At 64.5% G+C, this 23,065-nt stretch overlaps 3 protein-coding genes across 6 annotated transcripts; all 3 read right to left on the minus strand.

Moving 5' to 3' along the window:
- Positions 1–2,195: 2,195 nt before the first annotated feature.
- LOC134760642 (WAS/WASL-interacting protein family member 1-like) lies at positions 2,196–5,839 on the minus strand. The gene is made up of 2 exons (XM_063719467.1): positions 4,835–5,839; positions 2,196–4,435 (listed from the first exon to the last, which is right to left on the minus strand). Exon 2 carries the CDS (start codon positions 3,414–3,416, stop codon positions 2,616–2,618), a length of 801 nt encoding a protein of 266 aa, XP_063575537.1. The 5' UTR covers positions 3,417–4,435; positions 4,835–5,839; the 3' UTR covers positions 2,196–2,615.
- A 5,983-nt stretch (positions 5,840–11,822) lies between these two features.
- LOC134760643 (WAS/WASL-interacting protein family member 1-like) lies at positions 11,823–14,919 on the minus strand. Of its 2 annotated transcripts, none has more exons than XM_063719469.1 (2): positions 14,671–14,919; positions 11,823–14,234 (listed from the first exon to the last, which is right to left on the minus strand). In XM_063719469.1, exon 2 carries the CDS (start codon positions 13,256–13,258, stop codon positions 12,458–12,460), a length of 801 nt encoding a protein of 266 aa, XP_063575539.1. In that variant the 5' UTR covers positions 13,259–14,234; positions 14,671–14,919; the 3' UTR covers positions 11,823–12,457. The 2 variants fall into 2 exon arrangements, with proteins under 2 accessions (XP_063575539.1, XP_063575538.1); XM_063719468.1 differs by having other exon boundaries at positions 11,823–14,277; positions 14,671–14,903.
- Positions 14,920–18,559: 3,640 nt separating this feature from the next.
- Positions 18,560–21,942, minus strand: LOC134760644 (WAS/WASL-interacting protein family member 1-like). 3 transcript variants are annotated; one of them, XM_063719472.1, is made up of 2 exons: positions 19,591–21,942; positions 18,560–18,972 (listed from the first exon to the last, which is right to left on the minus strand). In XM_063719472.1, the coding sequence occupies exon 1, from the start codon at positions 20,635–20,637 to the stop codon at positions 19,837–19,839; it is 801 nt and encodes a 266-aa protein (XP_063575542.1). In that variant the 5' UTR covers positions 20,638–21,942; the 3' UTR covers positions 18,560–18,972; positions 19,591–19,836. The 3 variants fall into 3 exon arrangements, with proteins under 3 accessions (XP_063575542.1, XP_063575541.1, XP_063575540.1); XM_063719471.1 differs by having other exon boundaries at positions 18,560–19,152; XM_063719470.1 differs by having other exon boundaries at positions 18,560–19,195.
- Between the last annotated feature and the right edge of the window lie 1,123 nt (positions 21,943–23,065).

Below are 23,065 nucleotides of genomic sequence, written 5' to 3' on the forward strand. Positions count from 1 at the left end.
TGGACCCTCCGCGAATCCCGGCCTCCGGAGACCGTCCTGGTAACTACCCTGGCCAGGACTGGTCTCAGCCCCGACTCTGACGCACGATCACACAGGGCTCCTACTTCGCCAAGTCTCAGGGACCCATCCCCGGGCAACGAACGGTGGCGGTCACTGTGACCGAAGCGGCGGCTGGGGACTCGCGCATGCGCACTGGCGACGCCGACTCCCCCGCCCCCCTGACTCCGGAGAGTCAGGCTGCGGACCCTTTAAAAAATGGCGGCGAGGCGGCGGCTGCGGGGACCGGGGCGGCGGTGCTGGCCGTTGCGGCGGGGGAGGCGGCGGGTGGGAAGAGGACCACCAGAGGGGCCTGCCGGAGACCCGGGGTCGGACCCATAGGAGTCCTGTGGTCAGGACCTCCTTGTTCGCTCTTCCGCCTCGGTTCCCGGTGGAGGAGGAGCTTCGGGGTGCCGGCTGGGCTGTGCGGACTCCTCTTGGGATCCGACGATGGATCCCACCGGGTGATCGGGAATGGGGTTCCAATGCATTGGGGCGGAGAGGGTCTCGCTGGGGCACAGAAAGATCCCCAGGGCCGCAAGGCGTGCTGTCCGCTACAAAGGCACTGACCCATGAGCCCACTGCCTCCCTCCTTCCTGGGTGGAGCAGGGGCCTGCCTTCATCTCCAAGGCCCGGGGGCTCCGGCATCCCGACGCGGCTTCCGGCGACCCGTGCAAAGAGAGACACAGGCGAGTCCGAGATGCAGCCGGTGTGACCACACGTGGCACCGACGTCCCGCGAGAGCACATGCAGTGACCGTGTGTCTTTGAGGCCGTAGGGGGCGACGACGAGACGGACAGGGATGTCCGGGCGTGCGCCCGGGGGCCACTGCCGACGTGCCCCACAGAGCGGAGGAAAAGCCAAGCACACCTGAAAACCTGCGAGACAGGGCCTTTGCGGGAGTCCAGGCCACATTCAGGGAGGCCCGCCAGAGGGGCCGAGAGGTTTCCACAGAGTACACCCCACCCCCGCCCCGCCACCGGGTAGGTACCCCTGACGCAACCTCCCCTGCACCCAGCAAAAAGCCAGTCCCGTTGGCTCCCTGACATCCGTGGCAGCCAGAAGATTCAGTGCTAGAACGCACTTTCCCCAGGAGCAGAGGAACCGCTTGGCCCTCAAGAATCAGAGAGGAAGTGCAGGTGGGATGCAACACCGCCTTTCCTAGAAGGCCAGTGTCAGGAACGGTGGGCTTGCCTCCCGCTCTTCCCGGACCGAGCGCGCAGCCATCACTTGGGCCATGGAGACCAAGAGAACTTCCCTGTCCCACACAGGTATGGAAGCCCAGAGCTCCAGGATCACCACCCCTGCCCAGTCATCCGGAAAGAGGTGTGGAGAGGGAAACAATCAGGACACGGACCTCCACGAGGTATCTCCCTGATGGACTGGGAAGTCTTCCTGTTGAAGACATTCAGCCAGATTAAGAAGCCGCTAGGCTTCTCAGAAACGGGGCAGACAGAGCAAGAGGGAGGACAGAGCAGAGGCCAGAGCCCAGGCAGGATAAGGGGCCATGCCACCACCACGGGCATCCGGGGAGGAGTGTCAAACGGGTGACTCGGCCAGGAAGGCCAGCCTTCGAGTGGCAGAGATGCTTGCCCCATCCCGTTGCCGGCTTCCTTCTGCCTCCCTGCGTCGAGCTGTGGCTAGATTGCTCGATGAGGGCAGAGGGCGAAAAGAGTGAGCACCATCTTCTTGAAGGTGTGCGGGCACGCTCCTGCGGGTGGACAATGAGCACCTGGGAGGCCGTTGTCCTTGGTTGGGGAGCGGTCGTCTGGATCCTAGCAAAGAGGCTGCTCCGGATGTGGAGGGGATGAAAACCCCTGCGGGTCCGGCGCAGATGCCCACCTCGCCCAGGCCTTCACAGACCCCCAGACTGGAACCGCCGGGAAAACGACTGCCAACCGGCCACACGACCCAGGCAGAGACGCGGGGAGAGGCTGAGCAGAAGAAAGGCCGCCGTGCAAGAAACCCACCCTCCGGCGCACAGGGCACATGTGTCCCAAGGAACACGCACACACACACGGACAGAGACAGAAAGAGAGAGCGACGGAAAGGGCGAGAAGGGAGAGAGACAGAGAGACGTAAGAGAGAGACAGAAGTGGGCACACAGACACGCACACACGCACACGCGCGCACACACACACACACACACACGCACGCACACGCACCCGTAACGCACACAGACATACAGCGGGTAACACCCACCCCCAGGCAGCCCCTGAAGCTGCCGGGTTCTGCTCTGCGCGACTACGACCCAGCGGTGAGAGAGCAGCCCACGGGCACACAGGCAGAGGTGTCCTCGACATCACAAGGGCACCACTTTTGGGGAGACTCACCGGCACACCGTCCGCGCACGCCTCAGGCTGGGATCCCGCGCTGCCTCCCCGGCGATCTGTCTGAGGTTTCTTCCTCCTGGGGTTTCTTCCTGCTGCTGGACCCTCCGCGAATCCCGGCCTCCGGAGACCGTCCTGGTAACTACCCTGGCCAGGACTGGTCTCAGCCCCGACTCTGACGCACGATCACACAGGGCTCCTACTTCGCCAAGTCTCAGGGACCCATCCCCGGGCAACGAACGGTGGCGGTCACTGTGACCGAAGCGGCGGCTGGGGACTCGCGCATGCGCACTGGCGACGCCGACTCCCCCGCCCCCCTGACTCCGGAGAGTCAGGCTGCGGACCCTTTAAAAAATGGCGGCGAGGCGGCGGCTGCGGGGACCGGGGCGGCGGTGCTGGCCGTTGCGGCGGGGGAGGCGGCGGGTGGGAAGAGGACCACCAGAGGGGCCTGCCGGAGACCCGGGGTCGGACCCATAGGAGTCCTGTGGTCAGGACCTCCTTGTTCGCTCTTCCGCCTCGGTTCCCGGTGGAGGAGGAGCTTCGGGGTGCCGGCTGGGCTGTGCGGACTCCTCTTGGGATCCGATGATGGATCCCACCGGGTGATCGGGAATGGGGTTCCAATGCATTGGGGCGGAGAGGGTCTCGCTGGGGCACAGAAAGATCCCCAGGGCCGCAAGGCGTGCTGTCCGCTACAAAGGCACTGACCCATGAGCCCACTGCCTCCCTCCTTCCTGGGTGGAGCAGGGGCCTGCCTTCATCTCCAAGGCCCGGGGGCTCCGGCATCCCGACGCGGCTTCCGGCGACCCGTGCAAAGAGAGACACAGGCGAGTCCGAGATGCAGCCGGTGTGACCACACGTGGCACCGACGTCCCGCGAGAGCACATGCAGTGACCGTGTGTCTTTGAGGCCGTAGGGGGCGACGACGAGACGGACAGGGATGTCCGGGCGTGCGCCCGGGGGCCACTGCCGACGTGCCCCACAGAGCGGAGGAAAAGCCAAGCACACCTGAAAACCTGCGAGACAGGGCCTTTGCGGGAGTCCAGGCCACATTCAGGGAGGCCCGCCAGAGGGGCCGAGAGGTTTCCACAGAGTACACCCCACCCCCGCCCCGCCACCGGGTAGGTACCCCTGACGCAACCTCCCCTGCACCCAGCAAAAAGCCAGTCCCGTTGGCTCCCTGACATCCGTGGCAGCCAGAAGATTCAGTGCTAGAACGCACTTTCCCCAGGAGCAGAGGAACCGCTTGGCCCTCAAGAATCAGAGAGGAAGTGCAGGTGGGATGCAACACCGCCTTTCCTAGAAGGCCAGTGTCAGGAACGGTGGGCTTGCCTCCCGCTCTTCCCGGACCGAGCGCGCAGCCATCACTTGGGCCATGGAGACCAAGAGAGCTTCCCTGTCCCACACAGGTATGGAAGCCCAGAGCTCCAGGATCACCACCCCTGCCCAGTCATCCGGAAAGAGGTGTGGAGAGGGAAACAATCAGGACACGGACCTCCACGAGGTATCTCCCTGATGGACTGGGAAGTCTTCCTGTTGAAGACATTCAGCCAGATTAAGAAGCCGCTAGGCTTCTCAGAAACGGGGCAGACAGAGCAAGAGGGAGGACAGAGCAGAGGCCAGAGCCCAGGCAGGATAAGGGGCCATGCCACCACCACGGGCATCCGGGGAGGAGTGTCAAACGGGTGACTCGGCCAGGAAGGCCAGCCTTCGAGTGGCAGAGATGCTTGCCCCATCCCGTTGCCGGCTTCCTTCTGCCTCCCTGCGTCGAGCTGTGGCTAGATTGCTCGATGAGGGCAGAGGGCGAAAAGAGTGAGCACCATCTTCTTGAAGGTGTGCGGGCACGCTCCTGCGGGTGGACAATGAGCACCTGGGAGGCCGTTGTCCTTGGTTGGGGAGCGGTCGTCTGGATCCTAGCAAAGAGGCTGCTCCGGATGTGGAGGGGATGAAAACCCCTGCGGGTCCGGCGCAGATGCCCACCTCGCCCAGGCCTTCACAGACCCCCAGACTGGAACCGCCGGGAAAACGACTGCCAACCGGCCACACGACCCAGGCAGAGACGCGGGGAGAGGCTGAGCAGAAGAAAGGCCGCCGTGCAAGAAACCCACCCTCCGGCGCACAGGGCACATGTGTCCCAAGGAACACGCACACACACACGGACAGAGACAGAAAGAGAGAGCGACGGAAAGGGCGAGAAGGGAGAGAGACAGAGAGACGTAAGAGAGAGACAGAAGTGGGCACACAGACACGCACACACGCACACGCGCGCACACACACACACACACACACGCACGCACACGCACCCGTAACGCACACAGACATACAGCGGGTAACACCCACCCCCAGGCAGCCCCTGAAGCTGCCGGGTTCTGCTCTGCGCGACTACGACCCAGCGGTGAGAGAGCAGCCCACGGGCACACAGGCAGAGGTGTCCTCGACATCACAAGGGCACCACTTTTGGGGAGACTCACCGGCACACCGTCCGCGCACGCCTCAGGCTGGGATCCCGCGCTGCCTCCCCGGCGATCTGTCTGAGGTTTCTTCCTCCTGGGGTTTCTTCCTGCTGCTGGACCCTCCGCGAATCCCGGCCTCCGGAGACCGTCCTGGTAACTACCCTGGCCAGGACTGGTCTCAGCCCCGACTCTGACGCACGATCACACAGGGCTCCTACTTCGCCAAGTCTCAGGGACCCATCCCCGGGCAACGAACGGTGGCGGTCACTGTGACCGAAGCGGCGGCTGGGGACTCGCGCATGCGCACTGGCGACGCCGACTCCCCCGCCCCCCTGACTCCGGAGAGTCAGGCTGCGGACCCTTTAAAAAATGGCGGCGAGGCGGCGGCTGCGGGGACCGGGGCGGCGGTGCTGGCCGTTGCGGCGGGGGAGGCGGCGGGTGGGAAGAGGACCACCAGAGGGGCCTGCCGGAGACCCGGGGTCGGACCCATAGGAGTCCTGTGGTCAGGACCTCCTTGTTCGCTCTTCCGCCTCGGTTCCCGGTGGAGGAGGAGCTTCGGGGTGCCGGCTGGGCTGTGCGGACTCCTCTTGGGATCCGATGATGGATCCCACCGGGTGATCGGGAATGGGGTTCCAATGCATTGGGGCGGAGAGGGTCTCGCTGGGGCACAGAAAGATCCCCAGGGCCGCAAGGCGTGCTGTCCGCTACAAAGGCACTGACCCATGAGCCCACTGCCTCCCTCCTTCCTGGGTGGAGCAGGGGCCTGCCTTCATCTCCAAGGCCCGGGGGCTCCGGCATCCCGACGCGGCTTCCGGCGACCCGTGCAAAGAGAGACACAGGCGAGTCCGAGATGCAGCCGGTGTGACCACACGTGGCACCGACGTCCCGCGAGAGCACATGCAGTGACCGTGTGTCTTTGAGGCCGTAGGGGGCGACGACGAGACGGACAGGGATGTCCGGGCGTGCGCCCGGGGGCCACTGCCGACGTGCCCCACAGAGCGGAGGAAAAGCCAAGCACACCTGAAAACCTGCGAGACAGGGCCTTTGCGGGAGTCCAGGCCACATTCAGGGAGGCCCGCCAGAGGGGCCGAGAGGTTTCCACAGAGTACACCCCACCCCCGCCCCGCCACCGGGTAGGTACCCCTGACGCAACCTCCCCTGCACCCAGCAAAAAGCCAGTCCCGTTGGCTCCCTGACATCCGTGGCAGCCAGAAGATTCAGTGCTAGAACGCACTTTCCCCAGGAGCAGAGGAACCGCTTGGCCCTCAAGAATCAGAGAGGAAGTGCAGGTGGGATGCAACACCGCCTTTCCTAGAAGGCCAGTGTCAGGAACGGTGGGCTTGCCTCCCGCTCTTCCCGGACCGAGCGCGCAGCCATCACTTGGGCCATGGAGACCAAGAGAGCTTCCCTGTCCCACACAGGTATGGAAGCCCAGAGCTCCAGGATCACCACCCCTGCCCAGTCATCCGGAAAGAGGTGTGGAGAGGGAAACAATCAGGACACGGACCTCCACGAGGTATCTCCCTGATGGACTGGGAAGTCTTCCTGTTGAAGACATTCAGCCAGATTAAGAAGCCGCTAGGCTTCTCAGAAACGGGGCAGACAGAGCAAGAGGGAGGACAGAGCAGAGGCCAGAGCCCAGGCAGGATAAGGGGCCATGCCACCACCACGGGCATCCGGGGAGGAGTGTCAAACGGGTGACTCGGCCAGGAAGGCCAGCCTTCGAGTGGCAGAGATGCTTGCCCCATCCCGTTGCCGGCTTCCTTCTGCCTCCCTGCGTCGAGCTGTGGCTAGATTGCTCGATGAGGGCAGAGGGCGAAAAGAGTGAGCACCATCTTCTTGAAGGTGTGCGGGCACGCTCCTGCGGGTGGACAATGAGCACCTGGGAGGCCGTTGTCCTTGGTTGGGGAGCGGTCGTCTGGATCCTAGCAAAGAGGCTGCTCCGGATGTGGAGGGGATGAAAACCCCTGCGGGTCCGGCGCAGATGCCCACCTCGCCCAGGCCTTCACAGACCCCCAGACTGGAACAGCCGGGAAAACGACTGCCAACCGGCCACACGACCCAGGCAGAGACGCGGGGACAGGCTGAGCAGAAGAAAGGCCGCCGTGCAAGAAACCCACCCTCCGGCGCACAGGGCACATGTGTCCCAAGGAACACGCACACACACACGGACAGAGACAGAAAGAGAGAGCGACGGAAAGGGCGAGAAGGGAGAGAGACAGAGAGACGTAAGAGAGAGACAGAAGTGGGCACACAGACACGCACACACGCACACGCGCGCGCACACACACACACACACGCACACGCACCCGTAACGCACACAGACATACAGCGGGTAACACCCACCCCCAGGCAGCCCCTGAAGCTGCCGGGTTCTGCTCTGCGCGACTACGACCCAGCGGTGAGAGAGCAGCCCACGGGCACACAGGCAGAGGTGTCCTCGACATCACAAGGGCACCACTTTTGGGGAGACTCACCGGCACACCGTCCGCGCACGCCTCAGGCTGGGATCCCGCGCTGCCTCCCCGGCGATCTGTCTGAGGTTTCTTCCTCCTGGGGTTTCTTCCTGCTGCTGGACCCTCCGCGAATCCCGGCCTCCGGAGACCGTCCTGGTAACTACCCTGGCCAGGACTGGTCTCAGCCCCGACTCTGACGCACGATCACACAGGGCTCCTACTTCGCCAAGTCTCAGGGACCCATCCCCGGGCAACGAACGGTGGCGGTCACTGTGACCGAAGCGGCGGCTGGGGACTCGCGCATGCGCACTGGCGACGCCGACTCCCCCGCCCCCCTGACTCCGGAGAGTCAGGCTGCGGACCCTTTAAAAAATGGCGGCGAGGCGGCGGCTGCGGGGACCGGGGCGGCGGTGCTGGCCGTTGCGGCGGGGGAGGCGGCGGGTGGGAAGAGGACCACCAGAGGGGCCTGCCGGAGACCCGGGGTCGGACCCATAGGAGTCCTGTGGTCAGGACCTCCTTGTTCGCTCTTCCGCCTCGGTTCCCGGTGGAGGAGGAGCTTCGGGGTGCCGGCTGGGCTGTGCGGACTCCTCTTGGGATCCGATGATGGATCCCACCGGGTGATCGGGAATGGGGTTCCAATGCATTGGGGCGGAGAGGGTCTCGCTGGGGCACAGAAAGATCCCCAGGGCCGCAAGGCGTGCTGTCCGCTACAAAGGCACTGACCCATGAGCCCACTGCCTCCCTCCTTCCTGGGTGGAGCAGGGGCCTGCCTTCATCTCCAAGGCCCGGGGGCTCCGGCATCCCGACGCGGCTTCCGGCGACCCGTGCAAAGAGAGACACAGGCGAGTCCGAGATGCAGCCGGTGTGACCACACGTGGCACCGACGTCCCGCGAGAGCACATGCAGTGACCGTGTGTCTTTGAGGCCGTAGGGGGCGACGACGAGACGGACAGGGATGTCCGGGCGTGCGCCCGGGGGCCACTGCCGACGTGCCCCACAGAGCGGAGGAAAAGCCAAGCACACCTGAAAACCTGCGAGACAGGGCCTTTGCGGGAGTCCAGGCCACATTCAGGGAGGCCCGCCAGAGGGGCCGAGAGGTTTCCACAGAGTACACCCCACCCCCGCCCCGCCACCGGGTAGGTACCCCTGACGCAACCTCCCCTGCACCCAGCAAAAAGCCAGTCCCGTTGGCTCCCTGACATCCGTGGCAGCCAGAAGATTCAGTGCTAGAACGCACTTTCCCCAGGAGCAGAGGAACCGCTTGGCCCTCAAGAATCAGAGAGGAAGTGCAGGTGGGATGCAACACCGCCTTTCCTAGAAGGCCAGTGTCAGGAACGGTGGGCTTGCCTCCCGCTCTTCCCGGACCGAGCGCGCAGCCATCACTTGGGCCATGGAGACCAAGAGAGCTTCCCTGTCCCACACAGGTATGGAAGCCCAGAGCTCCAGGATCACCACCCCTGCCCAGTCATCCGGAAAGAGGTGTGGAGAGGGAAACAATCAGGACACGGACCTCCACGAGGTATCTCCCTGATGGACTGGGAAGTCTTCCTGTTGAAGACATTCAGCCAGATTAAGAAGCCGCTAGGCTTCTCAGAAACGGGGCAGACAGAGCAAGAGGGAGGACAGAGCAGAGGCCAGAGCCCAGGCAGGATAAGGGGCCATGCCACCACCACGGGCATCCGGGGAGGAGTGTCAAACGGGTGACTCGGCCAGGAAGGCCAGCCTTCGAGTGGCAGAGATGCTTGCCCCATCCCGTTGCCGGCTTCCTTCTGCCTCCCTGCGTCGAGCTGTGGCTAGATTGCTCGATGAGGGCAGAGGGCGAAAAGAGTGAGCACCATCTTCTTGAAGGTGTGCGGGCACGCTCCTGCGGGTGGACAATGAGCACCTGGGAGGCCGTTGTCCTTGGTTGGGGAGCGGTCGTCTGGATCCTAGCAAAGAGGCTGCTCCGGATGTGGAGGGGATGAAAACCCCTGCGGGTCCGGCGCAGATGCCCACCTCGCCCAGGCCTTCACAGACCCCCAGACTGGAACCGCCGGGAAAACGACTGCCAACCGGCCACACGACCCAGGCAGAGACGCGGGGAGAGGCTGAGCAGAAGAAAGGCCGCCGTGCAAGAAACCCACCCTCCGGCGCACAGGGCACATGTGTCCCAAGGAACACGCACACACACACGGACAGAGACAGAAAGAGAGAGCGACGGAAAGGGCGAGAAGGGAGAGAGACAGAGAGACGTAAGAGAGAGACAGAAGTGGGCACACAGACACGCACACACGCACACGCGCGCGCACACACACACACACACGCACACGCACCCGTAACGCACACAGACATACAGCGGGTAACACCCACCCCCAGGCAGCCCCTGAAGCTGCCGGGTTCTGCTCTGCGCGACTACGACCCAGCGGTGAGAGAGCAGCCCACGGGCACACAGGCAGAGGTGTCCTCGACATCACAAGGGCACCACTTTTGGGGAGACTCACCGGCACACCGTCCGCGCACGCCTCAGGCTGGGATCCCGCGCTGCCTCCCCGGCGATCTGTCTGAGGTTTCTTCCTCCTGGGGTTTCTTCCTGCTGCTGGACCCTCCGCGAATCCCGGCCTCCGGAGACCGTCATGGTAACTACCCTGGCCAGGACTGGTCTCAGCCCCGACTCTGACGCACGATCACACAGGGCTCCTACTTCGCCAAGTCTCAGGGACCCATCCCCGGGCAACGAACGGTGGCGGTCACTGTGACCGAAGCGGCGGCTGGGGACTCGCGCATGCGCACTGGCGACGCCGACTCCCCCGCCCCCCTGACTCCGGAGAGTCAGGCTGCGGACCCTTTAAAAAATGGCGGCGAGGCGGCGGCTGCGGGGACCGGGGCGGCGGTGCTGGCCGTTGCGGCGGGGGAGGCGGCGGGTGGGAAGAGGACCACCAGAGGGGCCTGCCGGAGACCCGGGGTCGGACCCATAGGAGCCCTGTGGTCGGGACCTCCTTGTTCGCTCTTCCGCCTCGGTTCCCGGTGGAGGAGGAGCTTCGGGGTGCCGGCTGGGCTGTGCGGACTCCTCTTGGGATCCGATGATGGATCCCACCGGGTGATCGGGAATGGGGTTCCAATGCATTGGGGCGGAGAGGGTCTCGCTGGGGCACAGAAAGATCCCCAGGGCCGCAAGGCGTGCTGTCCGCTACAAAGGCACTGACCCATGAGCCCACTGCCTCCCTCCTTCCTGGGTGGAGCAGGGGCCTGCCTTCATCTCCAAGGCCCGGGGGCTCCGGCATCCCGACGCGGCTTCCGGCGACCCGTGCAAAGAGAGACACAGGCGAGTCCGAGATGCAGCCGGTGTGACCACACGTGGCACCGACGTCCCGCGAGAGCACATGCAGTGACCGTGTGTCTTTGAGGCCGTAGGGGGCGACGACGAAACGGACAGGGATGTCCGGGCGTGCGCCCGGGGGCCACTGCCGACGTGCCCCACAGAGCGGAGGAAAAGCCAAGCACACCTGAAAACCTGCGAGACAGGGCCTTTGCGGGAGTCCAGGCCACATTCAGGGAGGCCCGCCAGAGGGGCCGAGAGGTTTCCACAGAGTACACCCCACCCCCGCCCCGCCACCGGGTAGGTACCCCTGACGCAACCTCCCCTGCACCCAGCAAAAAGCCAGTCCCGTTGGCTCCCTGACATCCGTGGCAGCCAGAAGATTCAGTGCTAGAACGCACTTTCCCCAGGAGCAGAGGAACCGCTTGGCCCTCAAGAATCAGAGAGGAAGTGCAGGTGGGATGCAACACCGCCTTTCCTAGAAGGCCAGTGTCAGGAACGGTGGGCTTGCCTCCCGCTCTTCCCGGACCGAGCGCGCAGCCATCACTTGGGCCATGGAGACCAAGAGAGCTTCCCTGTCCCACACAGGTATGGAAGCCCAGAGCTCCAGGATCACCACCCCTGCCCAGTCATCCGGAAAGAGGTGTGGAGAGGGAAACAATCAGGACACGGACCTCCACGAGGTATCTCCCTGATGGACTGGGAAGTCTTCCTGTTGAAGACATTCAGCCAGATTAAGAAGCCGCTAGGCTTCTCAGAAACGGGGCAGACAGAGCAAGAGGGAGGACAGAGCAGAGGCCAGAGCCCAGGCAGGATAAGGGGCCATGCCACCACCACGGGCATCCGGGGAGGAGTGTCAAACGGGTGACTCGGCCAGGAAGGCCAGCCTTCGAGTGGCAGAGATGCTTGCCCCATCCCGTTGCCGGCTTCCTTCTGCCTCCCTGCGTCGAGCTGTGGCTAGATTGCTCGATGAGGGCAGAGGGCGAAAAGAGTGAGCACCATCTTCTTGAAGGTGTGCGGGCACGCTCCTGCGGGTGGACAATGAGCACCTGGGAGGCCGTTGTCCTTGGTTGGGGAGCGGTCGTCTGGATCCTAGCAAAGAGGCTGCTCCGGATGTGGAGGGGATGAAAACCCCTGCGGGTCCGGCGCAGATGCCCACCTCGCCCAGGCCTTCACAGACCCCCAGACTGGAACAGCCGGGAAAACGACTGCCAACCGGCCACACGACCCAGGCAGAGACGCGGGGACAGGCTGAGCAGAAGAAAGGCCGCCGTGCAAGAAACCCACCCTCCGGCGCACAGGGCACATGTGTCCCAAGGAACACGCACACACACACGGACAGAGACAGAAAGAGAGAGCGACGGAAAGGGCGAGAAGGGAGAGAGACAGAGAGACGTAAGAGAGAGACAGAAGTGGGCACACAGACACGCACACACGCACACGCGCGCGCACACACACACACACACGCACACGCACCCGTAACGCACACAGACATACAGCGGGTAACACCCACCCCCAGGCAGCCCCTGAAGCTGCCGGGTTCTGCTCTGCGCGACTACGACCCAGCGGTGAGAGAGCAGCCCACGGGCACACAGGCAGAGGTGTCCTCGACATCACAAGGGCACCACTTTTGGGGAGACTCACCGGCACACCGTCCGCGCACGCCTCAGGCTGGGATCCCGCGCTGCCTCCCCGGCGATCTGTCTGAGGTTTCTTCCTCCTGGGGTTTCTTCCTGCTGCTGGACCCTCCGCGAATCCCGGCCTCCGGAGACCGTCCTGGTAACTACCCTGGCCAGGACTGGTCTCAGCCCCGACTCTGACGCACGATCACACAGGGCTCCTACTTCGCCAAGTCTCAGGGACCCATCCCCGGGCAACGAACGGTGGCGGTCACTGTGACCGAAGCGGCGGCTGGGGACTCGCGCATGCGCACTGGCGACGCCGACTCCCCCGCCCCCCTGACTCCGGAGAGTCAGGCTGCGGACCCTTTAAAAAATGGCGGCGAGGCGGCGGCTGCGGGGACCGGGGCGGCGGTGCTGGCCGTTGCGGCGGGGGAGGCGGCGGGTGGGAAGAGGACCACCAGAGGGGCCTGCCGGAGACCCGGGGTCGGACCCATAGGAGTCCTGTGGTCAGGACCTCCTTGTTCGCTCTTCCGCCTCGGTTCCCGGTGGAGGAGGAGCTTCGGGGTGCCGGCTGGGCTGTGCGGACTCCTCTTGGGATCCGATGATGGATCCCACCGGGTGATCGGGAATGGGGTTCCAATGCATTGGGGCGGAGAGGGTCTCGCTGGGGCACAGAAAGATCCCCAGGGCCGCAAGGCGTGCTGTCCGCTACAAAGGCACTGACCCATGAGCCCACTGCCTCCCTCCTTCCTGGGTGGAGCAGGGGCCTGCCTTCATCTCCAAGGCCCGGGGGCTCCGGCATCCCGACGCGGCTTCCGGCGACCCGTGCAAAGAGAGACACAGGCGAGTCCGAGATGCAGCCGGTGTGACCACACGTGGCACCGACGTCCCGCGAGAGCACATGCAGTGACCGTGTGTCTTTGAGGCCGTAGGGGGCGACGACGAGACGGACAGGGATGTCCGGGCGTGCGCCCGGGGGCCACTGCCGACGTGCCCCACAGAGCGGAGGAAAAGCCAAGCACACCTGAAAACCTGCGAGACAGGGCCTTTGCGGGAGTCCAGGCCACATTCAGGGAGGCCCGCCAGAGGGGCCGAGAGGTTTCCACAGAGTACACCCCACCCCCGCCCCGCCACCGGGTAGGTACCCCTGACGCAACCTCCCCTGCACCCAGCAAAAAGCCAGTCCCGTTGGCTCCCTGACATCCGTGGCAGCCAGAAGATTCAGTGCTAGAACGCACTTTCCCCAGGAGCAGAGGAACCGCTTGGCCCTCAAGAATCAGAGAGGAAGTGCAGGTGGGATGCAACACCGCCTTTCCTAGAAGGCCAGTGTCAGGAACGGTGGGCTTGCCTCCCGCTCTTCCCGGACCGAGCGCGCAGCCATCACTTGGGCCATGGAGACCAAGAGAGCTTCCCTGTCCCACACAGGTATGGAAGCCCAGAGCTCCAGGATCACCACCCCTGCCCAGTCATCCGGAAAGAGGTGTGGAGAGGGAAACAATCAGGACACGGACCTCCACGAGGTATCTCCCTGATGGACTGGGAAGTCTTCCTGTTGAAGACATTCAGCCAGATTAAGAAGCCGCTAGGCTTCTCAGAAACGGGGCAGACAGAGCAAGAGGGAGGACAGAGCAGAGGCCAGAGCCCAGGCAGGATAAGGGGCCATGCCACCACCACGGGCATCCGGGGAGGAGTGTCAAACGGGTGACTCGGCCAGGAAGGCCAGCCTTCGAGTGGCAGAGATGCTTGCCCCATCCCGTTGCCGGCTTCCTTCTGCCTCCCTGCGTCGAGCTGTGGCTAGATTGCTCGATGAGGGCAGAGGGCGAAAAGAGTGAGCACCATCTTCTTGAAGGTGTGCGGGCACGCTCCTGCGGGTGGACAATGAGCACCTGGGAGGCCGTTGTCCTTGGTTGGGGAGCGGTCGTCTGGATCCTAGCAAAGAGGCTGCTCCGGATGTGGAGGGGATGAAAACCCCTGCGGGTCCGGCGCAGATGCCCACCTCGCCCAGGCCTTCACAGACCCCCAGACTGGAACCGCCGGGAAAACGACTGCCAACCGGCCACACGACCCAGGCAGAGACGCGGGGAGAGGCTGAGCAGAAGAAAGGCCGCCGTGCAAGAAACCCACCCTCCGGCGCACAGGGCACATGTGTCCCAAGGAACACGCACACACACACGGACAGAGACAGAAAGAGAGAGCGACGGAAAGGGCGAGAAGGGAGAGAGACAGAGAGACGTAAGAGAGAGACAGAAGTGGGCACACAGACACGCACACACGCACACGCGCGCGCACACACACACACACACGCACACGCACCCGTAACGCACACAGACATACAGCGGGTAACACCCACCCCCAGGCAGCCCCTGAAGCTGCCGGGTTCTGCTCTGCGCGACTACGACCCAGCGGTGAGAGAGCAGCCCACGGGCACACAGGCAGAGGTGTCCTCGACATCACAAGGGCACCACTTTTGGGGAGACTCACCGGCACACCGTCCGCGCACGCCTCAGGCTGGGATCCCGCGCTGCCTCCCCGGCGATCTGTCTGAGGTTTCTTCCTCCTGGGGTTTCTTCCTGCTGCTGGACCCTCCGCGAATCCCGGCCTCCGGAGACCGTCCTGGTAACTACCCTGGCCAGGACTGGTCTCAGCCCCGACTCTGACGCACGATCACACAGGGCTCCTACTTCGCCAAGTCTCAGGGACCCATCCCCGGGCAACGAACGGTGGCGGTCACTGTGACCGAAGCGGCGGCTGGGGACTCGCGCATGCGCACTGGCGACGCCGACTCCCCCGCCCCCCTGACTCCGGAGAGTCAGGCTGCGGACCCTTTAAAAAATGGCGGCGAGGCGGCGGCTGCGGGGACCGGGGCGGCGGTGCTGGCCGTTGCGGCGGGGGAGGCGGCGGGTGGGAAGAGGACCACCAGAGGGGCCTGCCGGAGACCCGGGGTCGGACCCATAGGAGCCCTGTGGTCAGGACCTCCTTGTTCGCTCTTCCGCCTCGGTTCCCGGTGGAGGAGGAGCTTCGGGGTGCCGGCTGGGCTGTGCGGACTCCTCTTGGGATCCGATGATGGATCCCACCGGGTGATCGGGAATGGGGTTCCAATGCATTGGGGCGGAGAGGGTCTCGCTGGGGCACAGAAAGATCCCCAGGGCCGCAAGGCGTGCTGTCCGCTACAAAGGCACTGACCCATGAGCCCACTGCCTCCCTCCTTCCTGGGTGGAGCAGGGGCCTGCCTTCATCTCCAAGGCCCGGGGGCTCCGGCATCCCGACGCGGCTTCCGGCGACCCGTGCAAAGAGAGACACAGGCGAGTCCGAGATGCAGCCGGTGTGACCACACGTGGCACCGACGTCCCGCGAGAGCACATGCAGTGACCGTGTGTCTTTGAGGCCGTAGGGGGCGACGACGAAACGGACAGGGATGTCCGGGCGTGCGCCCGGGGGCCACTGCCGACGTGCCCCACAGAGCGGAGGAAAAGCCAAGCACACCTGAAAACCTGCGAGACAGGGCCTTTGCGGGAGTCCAGGCCACATTCAGGGAGGCCCGCCAGAGGGGCCGAGAGGTTTCCACAGAGTACACCCCACCCCCGCCCCGCCACCGGGTAGGTACCCCTGACGCAACCTCCCCTGCACCCAGCAAAAAGCCAGTCCCGTTGGCTCCCTGACATCCGTGGCAGCCAGAAGATTCAGTGCTAGAACGCACTTTCCCCAGGAGCAGAGGAACCGCTTGGCCCTCAAGAATCAGAGAGGAAGTGCAGGTGGGATGCAACACCGCCTTTCCTAGAAGGCCAGTGTCAGGAACGGTGGGCTTGCCTCCCGCTCTTCCCGGACCGAGCGCGCAGCCATCACTTGGGCCATGGAGACCAAGAGAGCTTCCCTGTCCCACACAGGTATGGAAGCCCAGAGCTCCAGGATCACCACCCCTGCCCAGTCATCCGGAAAGAGGTGTGGAGAGGGAAACAATCAGGACACGGACCTCCACGAGGTATCTCCCTGATGGACTGGGAAGTCTTCCTGTTGAAGACATTCAGCCAGATTAAGAAGCCGCTAGGCTTCTCAGAAACGGGGCAGACAGAGCAAGAGGGAGGACAGAGCAGAGGCCAGAGCCCAGGCAGGATAAGGGGCCATGCCACCACCACGGGCATCCGGGGAGGAGTGTCAAACGGGTGACTCGGCCAGGAAGGCCAGCCTTCGAGTGGCAGAGATGCTTGCCCCATCCCGTTGCCGGCTTCCTTCTGCCTCCCTGCGTCGAGCTGTGGCTAGATTGCTCGATGAGGGCAGAGGGCGAAAAGAGTGAGCACCATCTTCTTGAAGGTGTGCGGGCACGCTCCTGCGGGTGGACAATGAGCACCTGGGAGGCCGTTGTCCTTGGTTGGGGAGCGGTCGTCTGGATCCTAGCAAAGAGGCTGCTCCGGATGTGGAGGGGATGAAAACCCCTGCGGGTCCGGCGCAGATGCCCACCTCGCCCAGGCCTTCACAGACCCCCAGACTGGAACCGCCGGGAAAACGACTGCCAACCAGCCACACGACCCAGGCAGAGACGCGGGGAGAGGCTGAGCAGAAGAAAGGCCGCCGTGCAAGAAACCCACCCTCCGGCGCACAGGGCACATGTGTCCCAAGGAACACGCACACACACACGGACAGAGACAGAAAGAGAGAGCGACGGAAAGGGCGAGAAGGGAGAGAGACAGAGAGACGTAAGAGAGAGACAGAAGTGGGCACACAGACACGCACACACGCACACGCGCGTGCACACACACACACACACGCACACGCACCCGTAACGCACACAGACATACAGCGGGTAACACCCACCCCCAGGCAGCCCCTGAAGCTGCCGGGTTCTGCTCTGCGCGACTACGACCCAGCGGTGAGAGAGCAGCCCACGGGCACACAGGCAGAGGTGTCCTCGACATCACAAGGGCACCACTTTTGGGGAGACTCACCGGCACACCGTCCGCGCACGCCTCAGGCTGGGATCCCGCGCTGCCTCCCCGGCGATCTGTCTGAGGTTTCTTCCTCCTGGGGTTTCTTCCTGCTGCTGGACCCTCCGCGAATCCCGGCCTCCGGAGACCGTCCTGGTAACTACCCTGGCCAGGACTGGTGTCAGCCCCGACTCTGACGCACGATCACACAGGGCTCCTACTTCGCCAAGTCTCAGGGACCCATCCCCGGGCAACGAACGGTGGCGGTCACTGTGACCGAAGCGGCGGCTGGGGACTCGCGCATGCGCACTGGCGACGCCGACTCCCCCGCCCCCCTGACTCCGGAGAGTCAGGCTGCGGACCCTTTAAAAAATGGCGGCGAGGCGGCGGCTGCGGGGACCGGGGCGGCGGTGCTGGCCGTTGCGGCGGGGGAGGCGGCGGGTGGGAAGAGGACCACCAGAGGGGCCTGCCGGAGACCCGGGGTCGGACCCATAGGAGTCCTGTGGTCAGGACCTCCTTGTTCGCTCTTCCGCCTCGGTTCCCGGTGGAGGAGGAGCTTCGGGGTGCCGGCTGGGCTGTGCGGACTCCTCTTGGGATCCGATGATGGATCCCACCGGGTGATCGGGAATGGGGTTCCAATGCATTGGGGCGGAGAGGGTCTCGCTGGGGCACAGAAAGATCCCCAGGGCCGCAAGGCGTGCTGTCCGCTACAAAGGCACTGACCCATGAGCCCACTGCCTCCCTCCTTCCTGGGTGGAGCAGGGGCCTGCCTTCATCTCCAAGGCCCGGGGGCTCCGGCATCCCGACGCGGCTTCCGGCGACCCGTGCAAAGAGAGACACAGGCGAGTCCGAGATGCAGCCGGTGTGACCACACGTGGCACCGACGTCCCGCGAGAGCACATGCAGTGACCGTGTGTCTTTGAGGCCGTAGGGGGCGACGACGAGACGGACAGGGATGTCCGGGCGTGCGCCCGGGGGCCACTGCCGACGTGCCCCACAGAGCGGAGGAAAAGCCAAGCACACCTGAAAACCTGCGAGACAGGGCCTTTGCGGGAGTCCAGGCCACATTCAGGGAGGCCCGCCAGAGGGGCCGAGAGGTTTCCACAGAGTACACCCCACCCCCGCCCCGCCACCGGGTAGGTACCCCTGACGCAACCTCCCCTGCACCCAGCAAAAAGCCAGTCCCGTTGGCTCCCTGACATCCGTGGCAGCCAGAAGATTCAGTGCTAGAACGCACTTTCCCCAGGAGCAGAGGAACCGCTTGGCCCTCAAGAATCAGAGAGGAAGTGCAGGTGGGATGCAACACCGCCTTTCCTAGAAGGCCAGTGTCAGGAACGGTGGGCTTGCCTCCCGCTCTTCCCGGACCGAGCGCGCAGCCATCACTCGGGCCATGGAGACCAAGAGAGCTTCCCTGTCCCACACAGGTATGGAAGCCCAGAGCTCCAGGATCACCACCCCTGCCCAGTCATCCGGAAAGAGGTGTGGAGAGGGAAACAATCAGGACACGGACCTCCACGAGGTATCTCCCTGATGGACTGGGAAGTCTTCCTGTTGAAGACATTCAGCCAGATTAAGAAGCCGCTAGGCTTCTCAGAAACGGGGCAGACAGAGCAAGAGGGAGGACAGAGCAGAGGCCAGAGCCCAGGCAGGATAAGGGGCCATGCCACCACCACGGGCATCCGGGGAGGAGTGTCAAACGGGTGACTCGGCCAGGAAGGCCAGCCTTCGAGTGGCAGAGATGCTTGCCCCATCCCGTTGCCGGCTTCCTTCTGCCTCCCTGCGTCGAGCTGTGGCTAGATTGCTCGATGAGGGCAGAGGGCGAAAAGAGTGAGCACCATCTTCTTGAAGGTGTGCGGGCACGCTCCTGCGGGTGGACAATGAGCACCTGGGAGGCCGTTGTCCTTGGTTGGGGAGCGGTCGTCTGGATCCTAGCAAAGAGGCTGCTCCGGATGTGGAGGGGATGAAAACCCCTGCGGGTCCGGCGCAGATGCCCACCTCGCCCAGGCCTTCACAGACCCCCAGACTGGAACCGCCGGGAAAACGACTGCCAACCGGCCACACGACCCAGGCAGAGACGCGGGGACAGGCTGAGCAGAAGAAAGGCCGCCGTGCAAGAAACCCACCCTCCGGCGCACAGGGCACATGTGTCCCAAGGAACACGCACACACACACGGACAGAGACAGAAAGAGAGAGCGACGGAAAGGGCGAGAAGGGAGAGAGACAGAGAGACGTAAGAGAGAGACAGAAGTGGGCACACAGACACGCACACACGCACACGCGCGCACACACACACACACACACACGCACACGCACCCGTAACGCACACAGACATACAGCGGGTAACACCCACCCCCAGGCAGCCCCTGAAGCTGCCGGGTTCTGCTCTGCGCGACTACGACCCAGCGGTGAGAGAGCAGCCCACGGGCACACAGGCAGAGGTGTCCTCGACATCACAAGGGCACCACTTTTGGGGAGACTCACCGGCACACCGTCCGCGCACGCCTCAGGCTGGGATCCCGCGCTGCCTCCCCGGCGATCTGTCTGAGGTTTCTTCCTCCTGGGGTTTCTTCCTGCTGCTGGACCCTCCGCGAATCCCGGCCTCCGGAGACCGTCCTGGTAACTACCCTGGCCAGGACTGGTCTCAGCCCCGACTCTGACGCACGATCACACAGGGCTCCTACTTCGCCAAGTCTCAGGGACCCATCCCCGGGCAACGAACGGTGGCGGTCACTGTGACCGAAGCGGCGGCTGGGGACTCGCGCATGCGCACTGGCGACGCCGACTCCCCCGCCCCCCTGACTCCGGAGAGTCAGGCTGCGGACCCTTTAAAAAATGGCGGCGAGGCGGCGGCTGCGGGGACCGGGGCGGCGGTGCTGGCCGTTGCGGCGGGGGAGGCGGCGGGTGGGAAGAGGACCACCAGAGGGGCCTGCCGGAGACCCGGGGTCGGACCCATAGGAGTCCTGTGGTCAGGACCTCCTTGTTCGCTCTTCCGCCTCGGTTCCCGGTGGAGGAGGAGCTTCGGGGTGCCGGCTGGGCTGTGCGGACTCCTCTTGGGATCCGATGATGGATCCCACCGGGTGATCGGGAATGGGGTTCCAATGCATTGGGGCGGAGAGGGTCTCGCTGGGGCACAGAAAGATCCCCAGGGCCGCAAGGCGTGCTGTCCGCTACAAAGGCACTGACCCATGAGCCCACTGCCTCCCTCCTTCCTGGGTGGAGCAGGGGCCTGCCTTCATCTCCAAGGCCCGGGGGCTCCGGCATCCCGACGCGGCTTCCGGCGACCCGTGCAAAGAGAGACACAGGCGAGTCCGAGATGCAGCCGGTGTGACCACACGTGGCACCGACGTCCCGCGAGAGCACATGCAGTGACCGTGTGTCTTTGAGGCCGTAGGGGGCGACGACGAGACGGACAGGGATGTCCGGGCGTGCGCCCGGGGGCCACTGCCGACGTGCCCCACAGAGCGGAGGAAAAGCCAAGCACACCTGAAAACCTGCGAGACAGGGCCTTTGCGGGAGTCCAGGCCACATTCAGGGAGGCCCGCCAGAGGGGCCGAGAGGTTTCCACAGAGTACACCCCACCCCCGCCCCGCCACCGGGTAGGTACCCCTGACGCAACCTCCCCTGCACCCAGCAAAAAGCCAGTCCCGTTGGCTCCCTGACATCCGTGGCAGCCAGAAGATTCAGTGCTAGAACGCACTTTCCCCAGGAGCAGAGGAACCGCTTGGCCCTCAAGAATCAGAGAGGAAGTGCAGGTGGGATGCAACACCGCCTTTCCTAGAAGGCCAGTGTCAGGAACGGTGGGCTTGCCTCCCGCTCTTCCCGGACCGAGCGCGCAGCCATCACTTGGGCCATGGAGACCAAGAGAGCTTCCCTGTCCCACACAGGTATGGAAGCCCAGAGCTCCAGGATCACCACCCCTGCCCAGTCATCCGGAAAGAGGTGTGGAGAGGGAAACAATCAGGACACGGACCTCCACGAGGTATCTCCCTGATGGACTGGGAAGTCTTCCTGTTGAAGACATTCAGCCAGATTAAGAAGCCGCTAGGCTTCTCAGAAACGGGGCAGACAGAGCAAGAGGGAGGACAGAGCAGAGGCCAGAGCCCAGGCAGGATAAGGGGCCATGCCACCACCACGGGCATCCGGGGAGGAGTGTCAAACGGGTGACTCGGCCAGGAAGGCCAGCCTTCGAGTGGCAGAGATGCTTGCCCCATCCCGTTGCCGGCTTCCTTCTGCCTCCCTGCGTCGAGCTGTGGCTAGATTGCTCGATGAGGGCAGAGGGCGAAAAGAGTGAGCACCATCTTCTTGAAGGTGTGCGGGCACGCTCCTGCGGGTGGACAATGAGCACCTGGGAGGCCGTTGTCCTTGGTTGGGGAGCGGTCGTCTGGATCCTAGCAAAGAGGCTGCTCCGGATGTGGAGGGGATGAAAACCCCTGCGGGTCCGGCGCAGATGCCCACCTCGCCCAGGCCTTCACAGACCCCCAGACTGGAACCGCCGGGAAAACGACTGCCAACCGGCCACACGACCCAGGCAGAGACGCGGGGACAGGCTGAGCAGAAGAAAGGCCGCCGTGCAAGAAACCCACCCTCCGGCGCACAGGGCACATGTGTCCCAAGGAACACGCACACACACACGGACAGAGACAGAAAGAGAGAGCGACGGAAAGGGCGAGAAGGGAGAGAGACAGAGAGACGTAAGAGAGAGACAGAAGTGGGCACACAGACACGCACACACGCACACGCGCGCACACACACACACACACACACACGCACACGCACCCGTAACGCACACAGACATACAGCGGGTAACACCCACCCCCAGGCAGCCCCTGAAGCTGCCGGGTTCTGCTCTGCGCGACTACGACCCAGCGGTGAGAGAGCAGCCCACGGGCACACAGGCAGAGGTGTCCTCGACATCACAAGGGCACCACTTTTGGGGAGACTCACCGGCACACCGTCCGCGCACGCCTCAGGCTGGGATCCCGCGCTGCCTCCCCGGCGATCTGTCTGAGGTTTCTTCCTCCTGGGGTTTCTTCCTGCTGCTGGACCCTCCGCGAATCCCGGCCTCCGGAGACCGTCCTGGTAACTACCCTGGCCAGGACTGGTGTCAGCCCCGACTCTGACGCACGATCACACAGGGCTCCTACTTCGCCAAGTCTCAGGGACCCATCCCCGGGCAAGGAACGGTGGCGGTCACTGTGACCGAAGCGGCGGCTGGGGACTCGCGCATGCGCACTGGCGACGCCGACTCCCCCGCCCCCCTGACTCCGGAGAGTCAGGCTGCGGACCCTTTAAAAAATGGCGGCGAGGCGGCGGCTGCGGGGACCGGGGCGGCGGTGCTGGCCGTTGCGGCGGGGGAGGCGGCGGGTGGGAAGAGGACCACCAGAGGGGCCTGCCGGAGACCCGGGGTCGGACCCATAGGAGTCCTGTGGTCAGGACCTCCTTGTTCGCTCTTCCGCCTCGGTTCCCGGTGGAGGAGGAGCTTCGGGGTGCCGGCTGGGCTGTGCGGACTCCTCTTGGGATCCGATGATGGATCCCACCGGGTGATCGGGAATGGGGTTCCAATGCATTGGGGCGGAGAGGGTCTCGCTGGGGCACAGAAAGATCCCCAGGGCCGCAAGGCGTGCTGTCCGCTACAAAGGCACTGACCCATGAGCCCACTGCCTCCCTCCTTCCTGGGTGGAGCAGGGGCCTGCCTTCATCTCCAAGGCCCGGGGGCTCCGGCATCCCGACGCGGCTTCCGGCGACCCGTGCAAAGAGAGACACAGGCGAGTCCGAGATGCAGCCGGTGTGACCACACGTGGCACCGACGTCCCGCGAGAGCACATGCAGTGACCGTGTGTCTTTGAGGCCGTAGGGGGCGACGACGAGACGGACAGGGATGTCCGGGCGTGCGCCCGGGGGCCACTGCCGACGTGCCCCACAGAGCGGAGGAAAAGCCAAGCACACCTGAAAACCT

This window comes from Pongo abelii, chromosome 20 (genome assembly GCF_028885655.2).
Source record: "Pongo abelii isolate AG06213 chromosome 20, NHGRI_mPonAbe1-v2.0_pri, whole genome shotgun sequence".
Lineage (NCBI taxonomy): Eukaryota > Metazoa > Chordata > Mammalia > Primates > Hominidae > Pongo > Pongo abelii.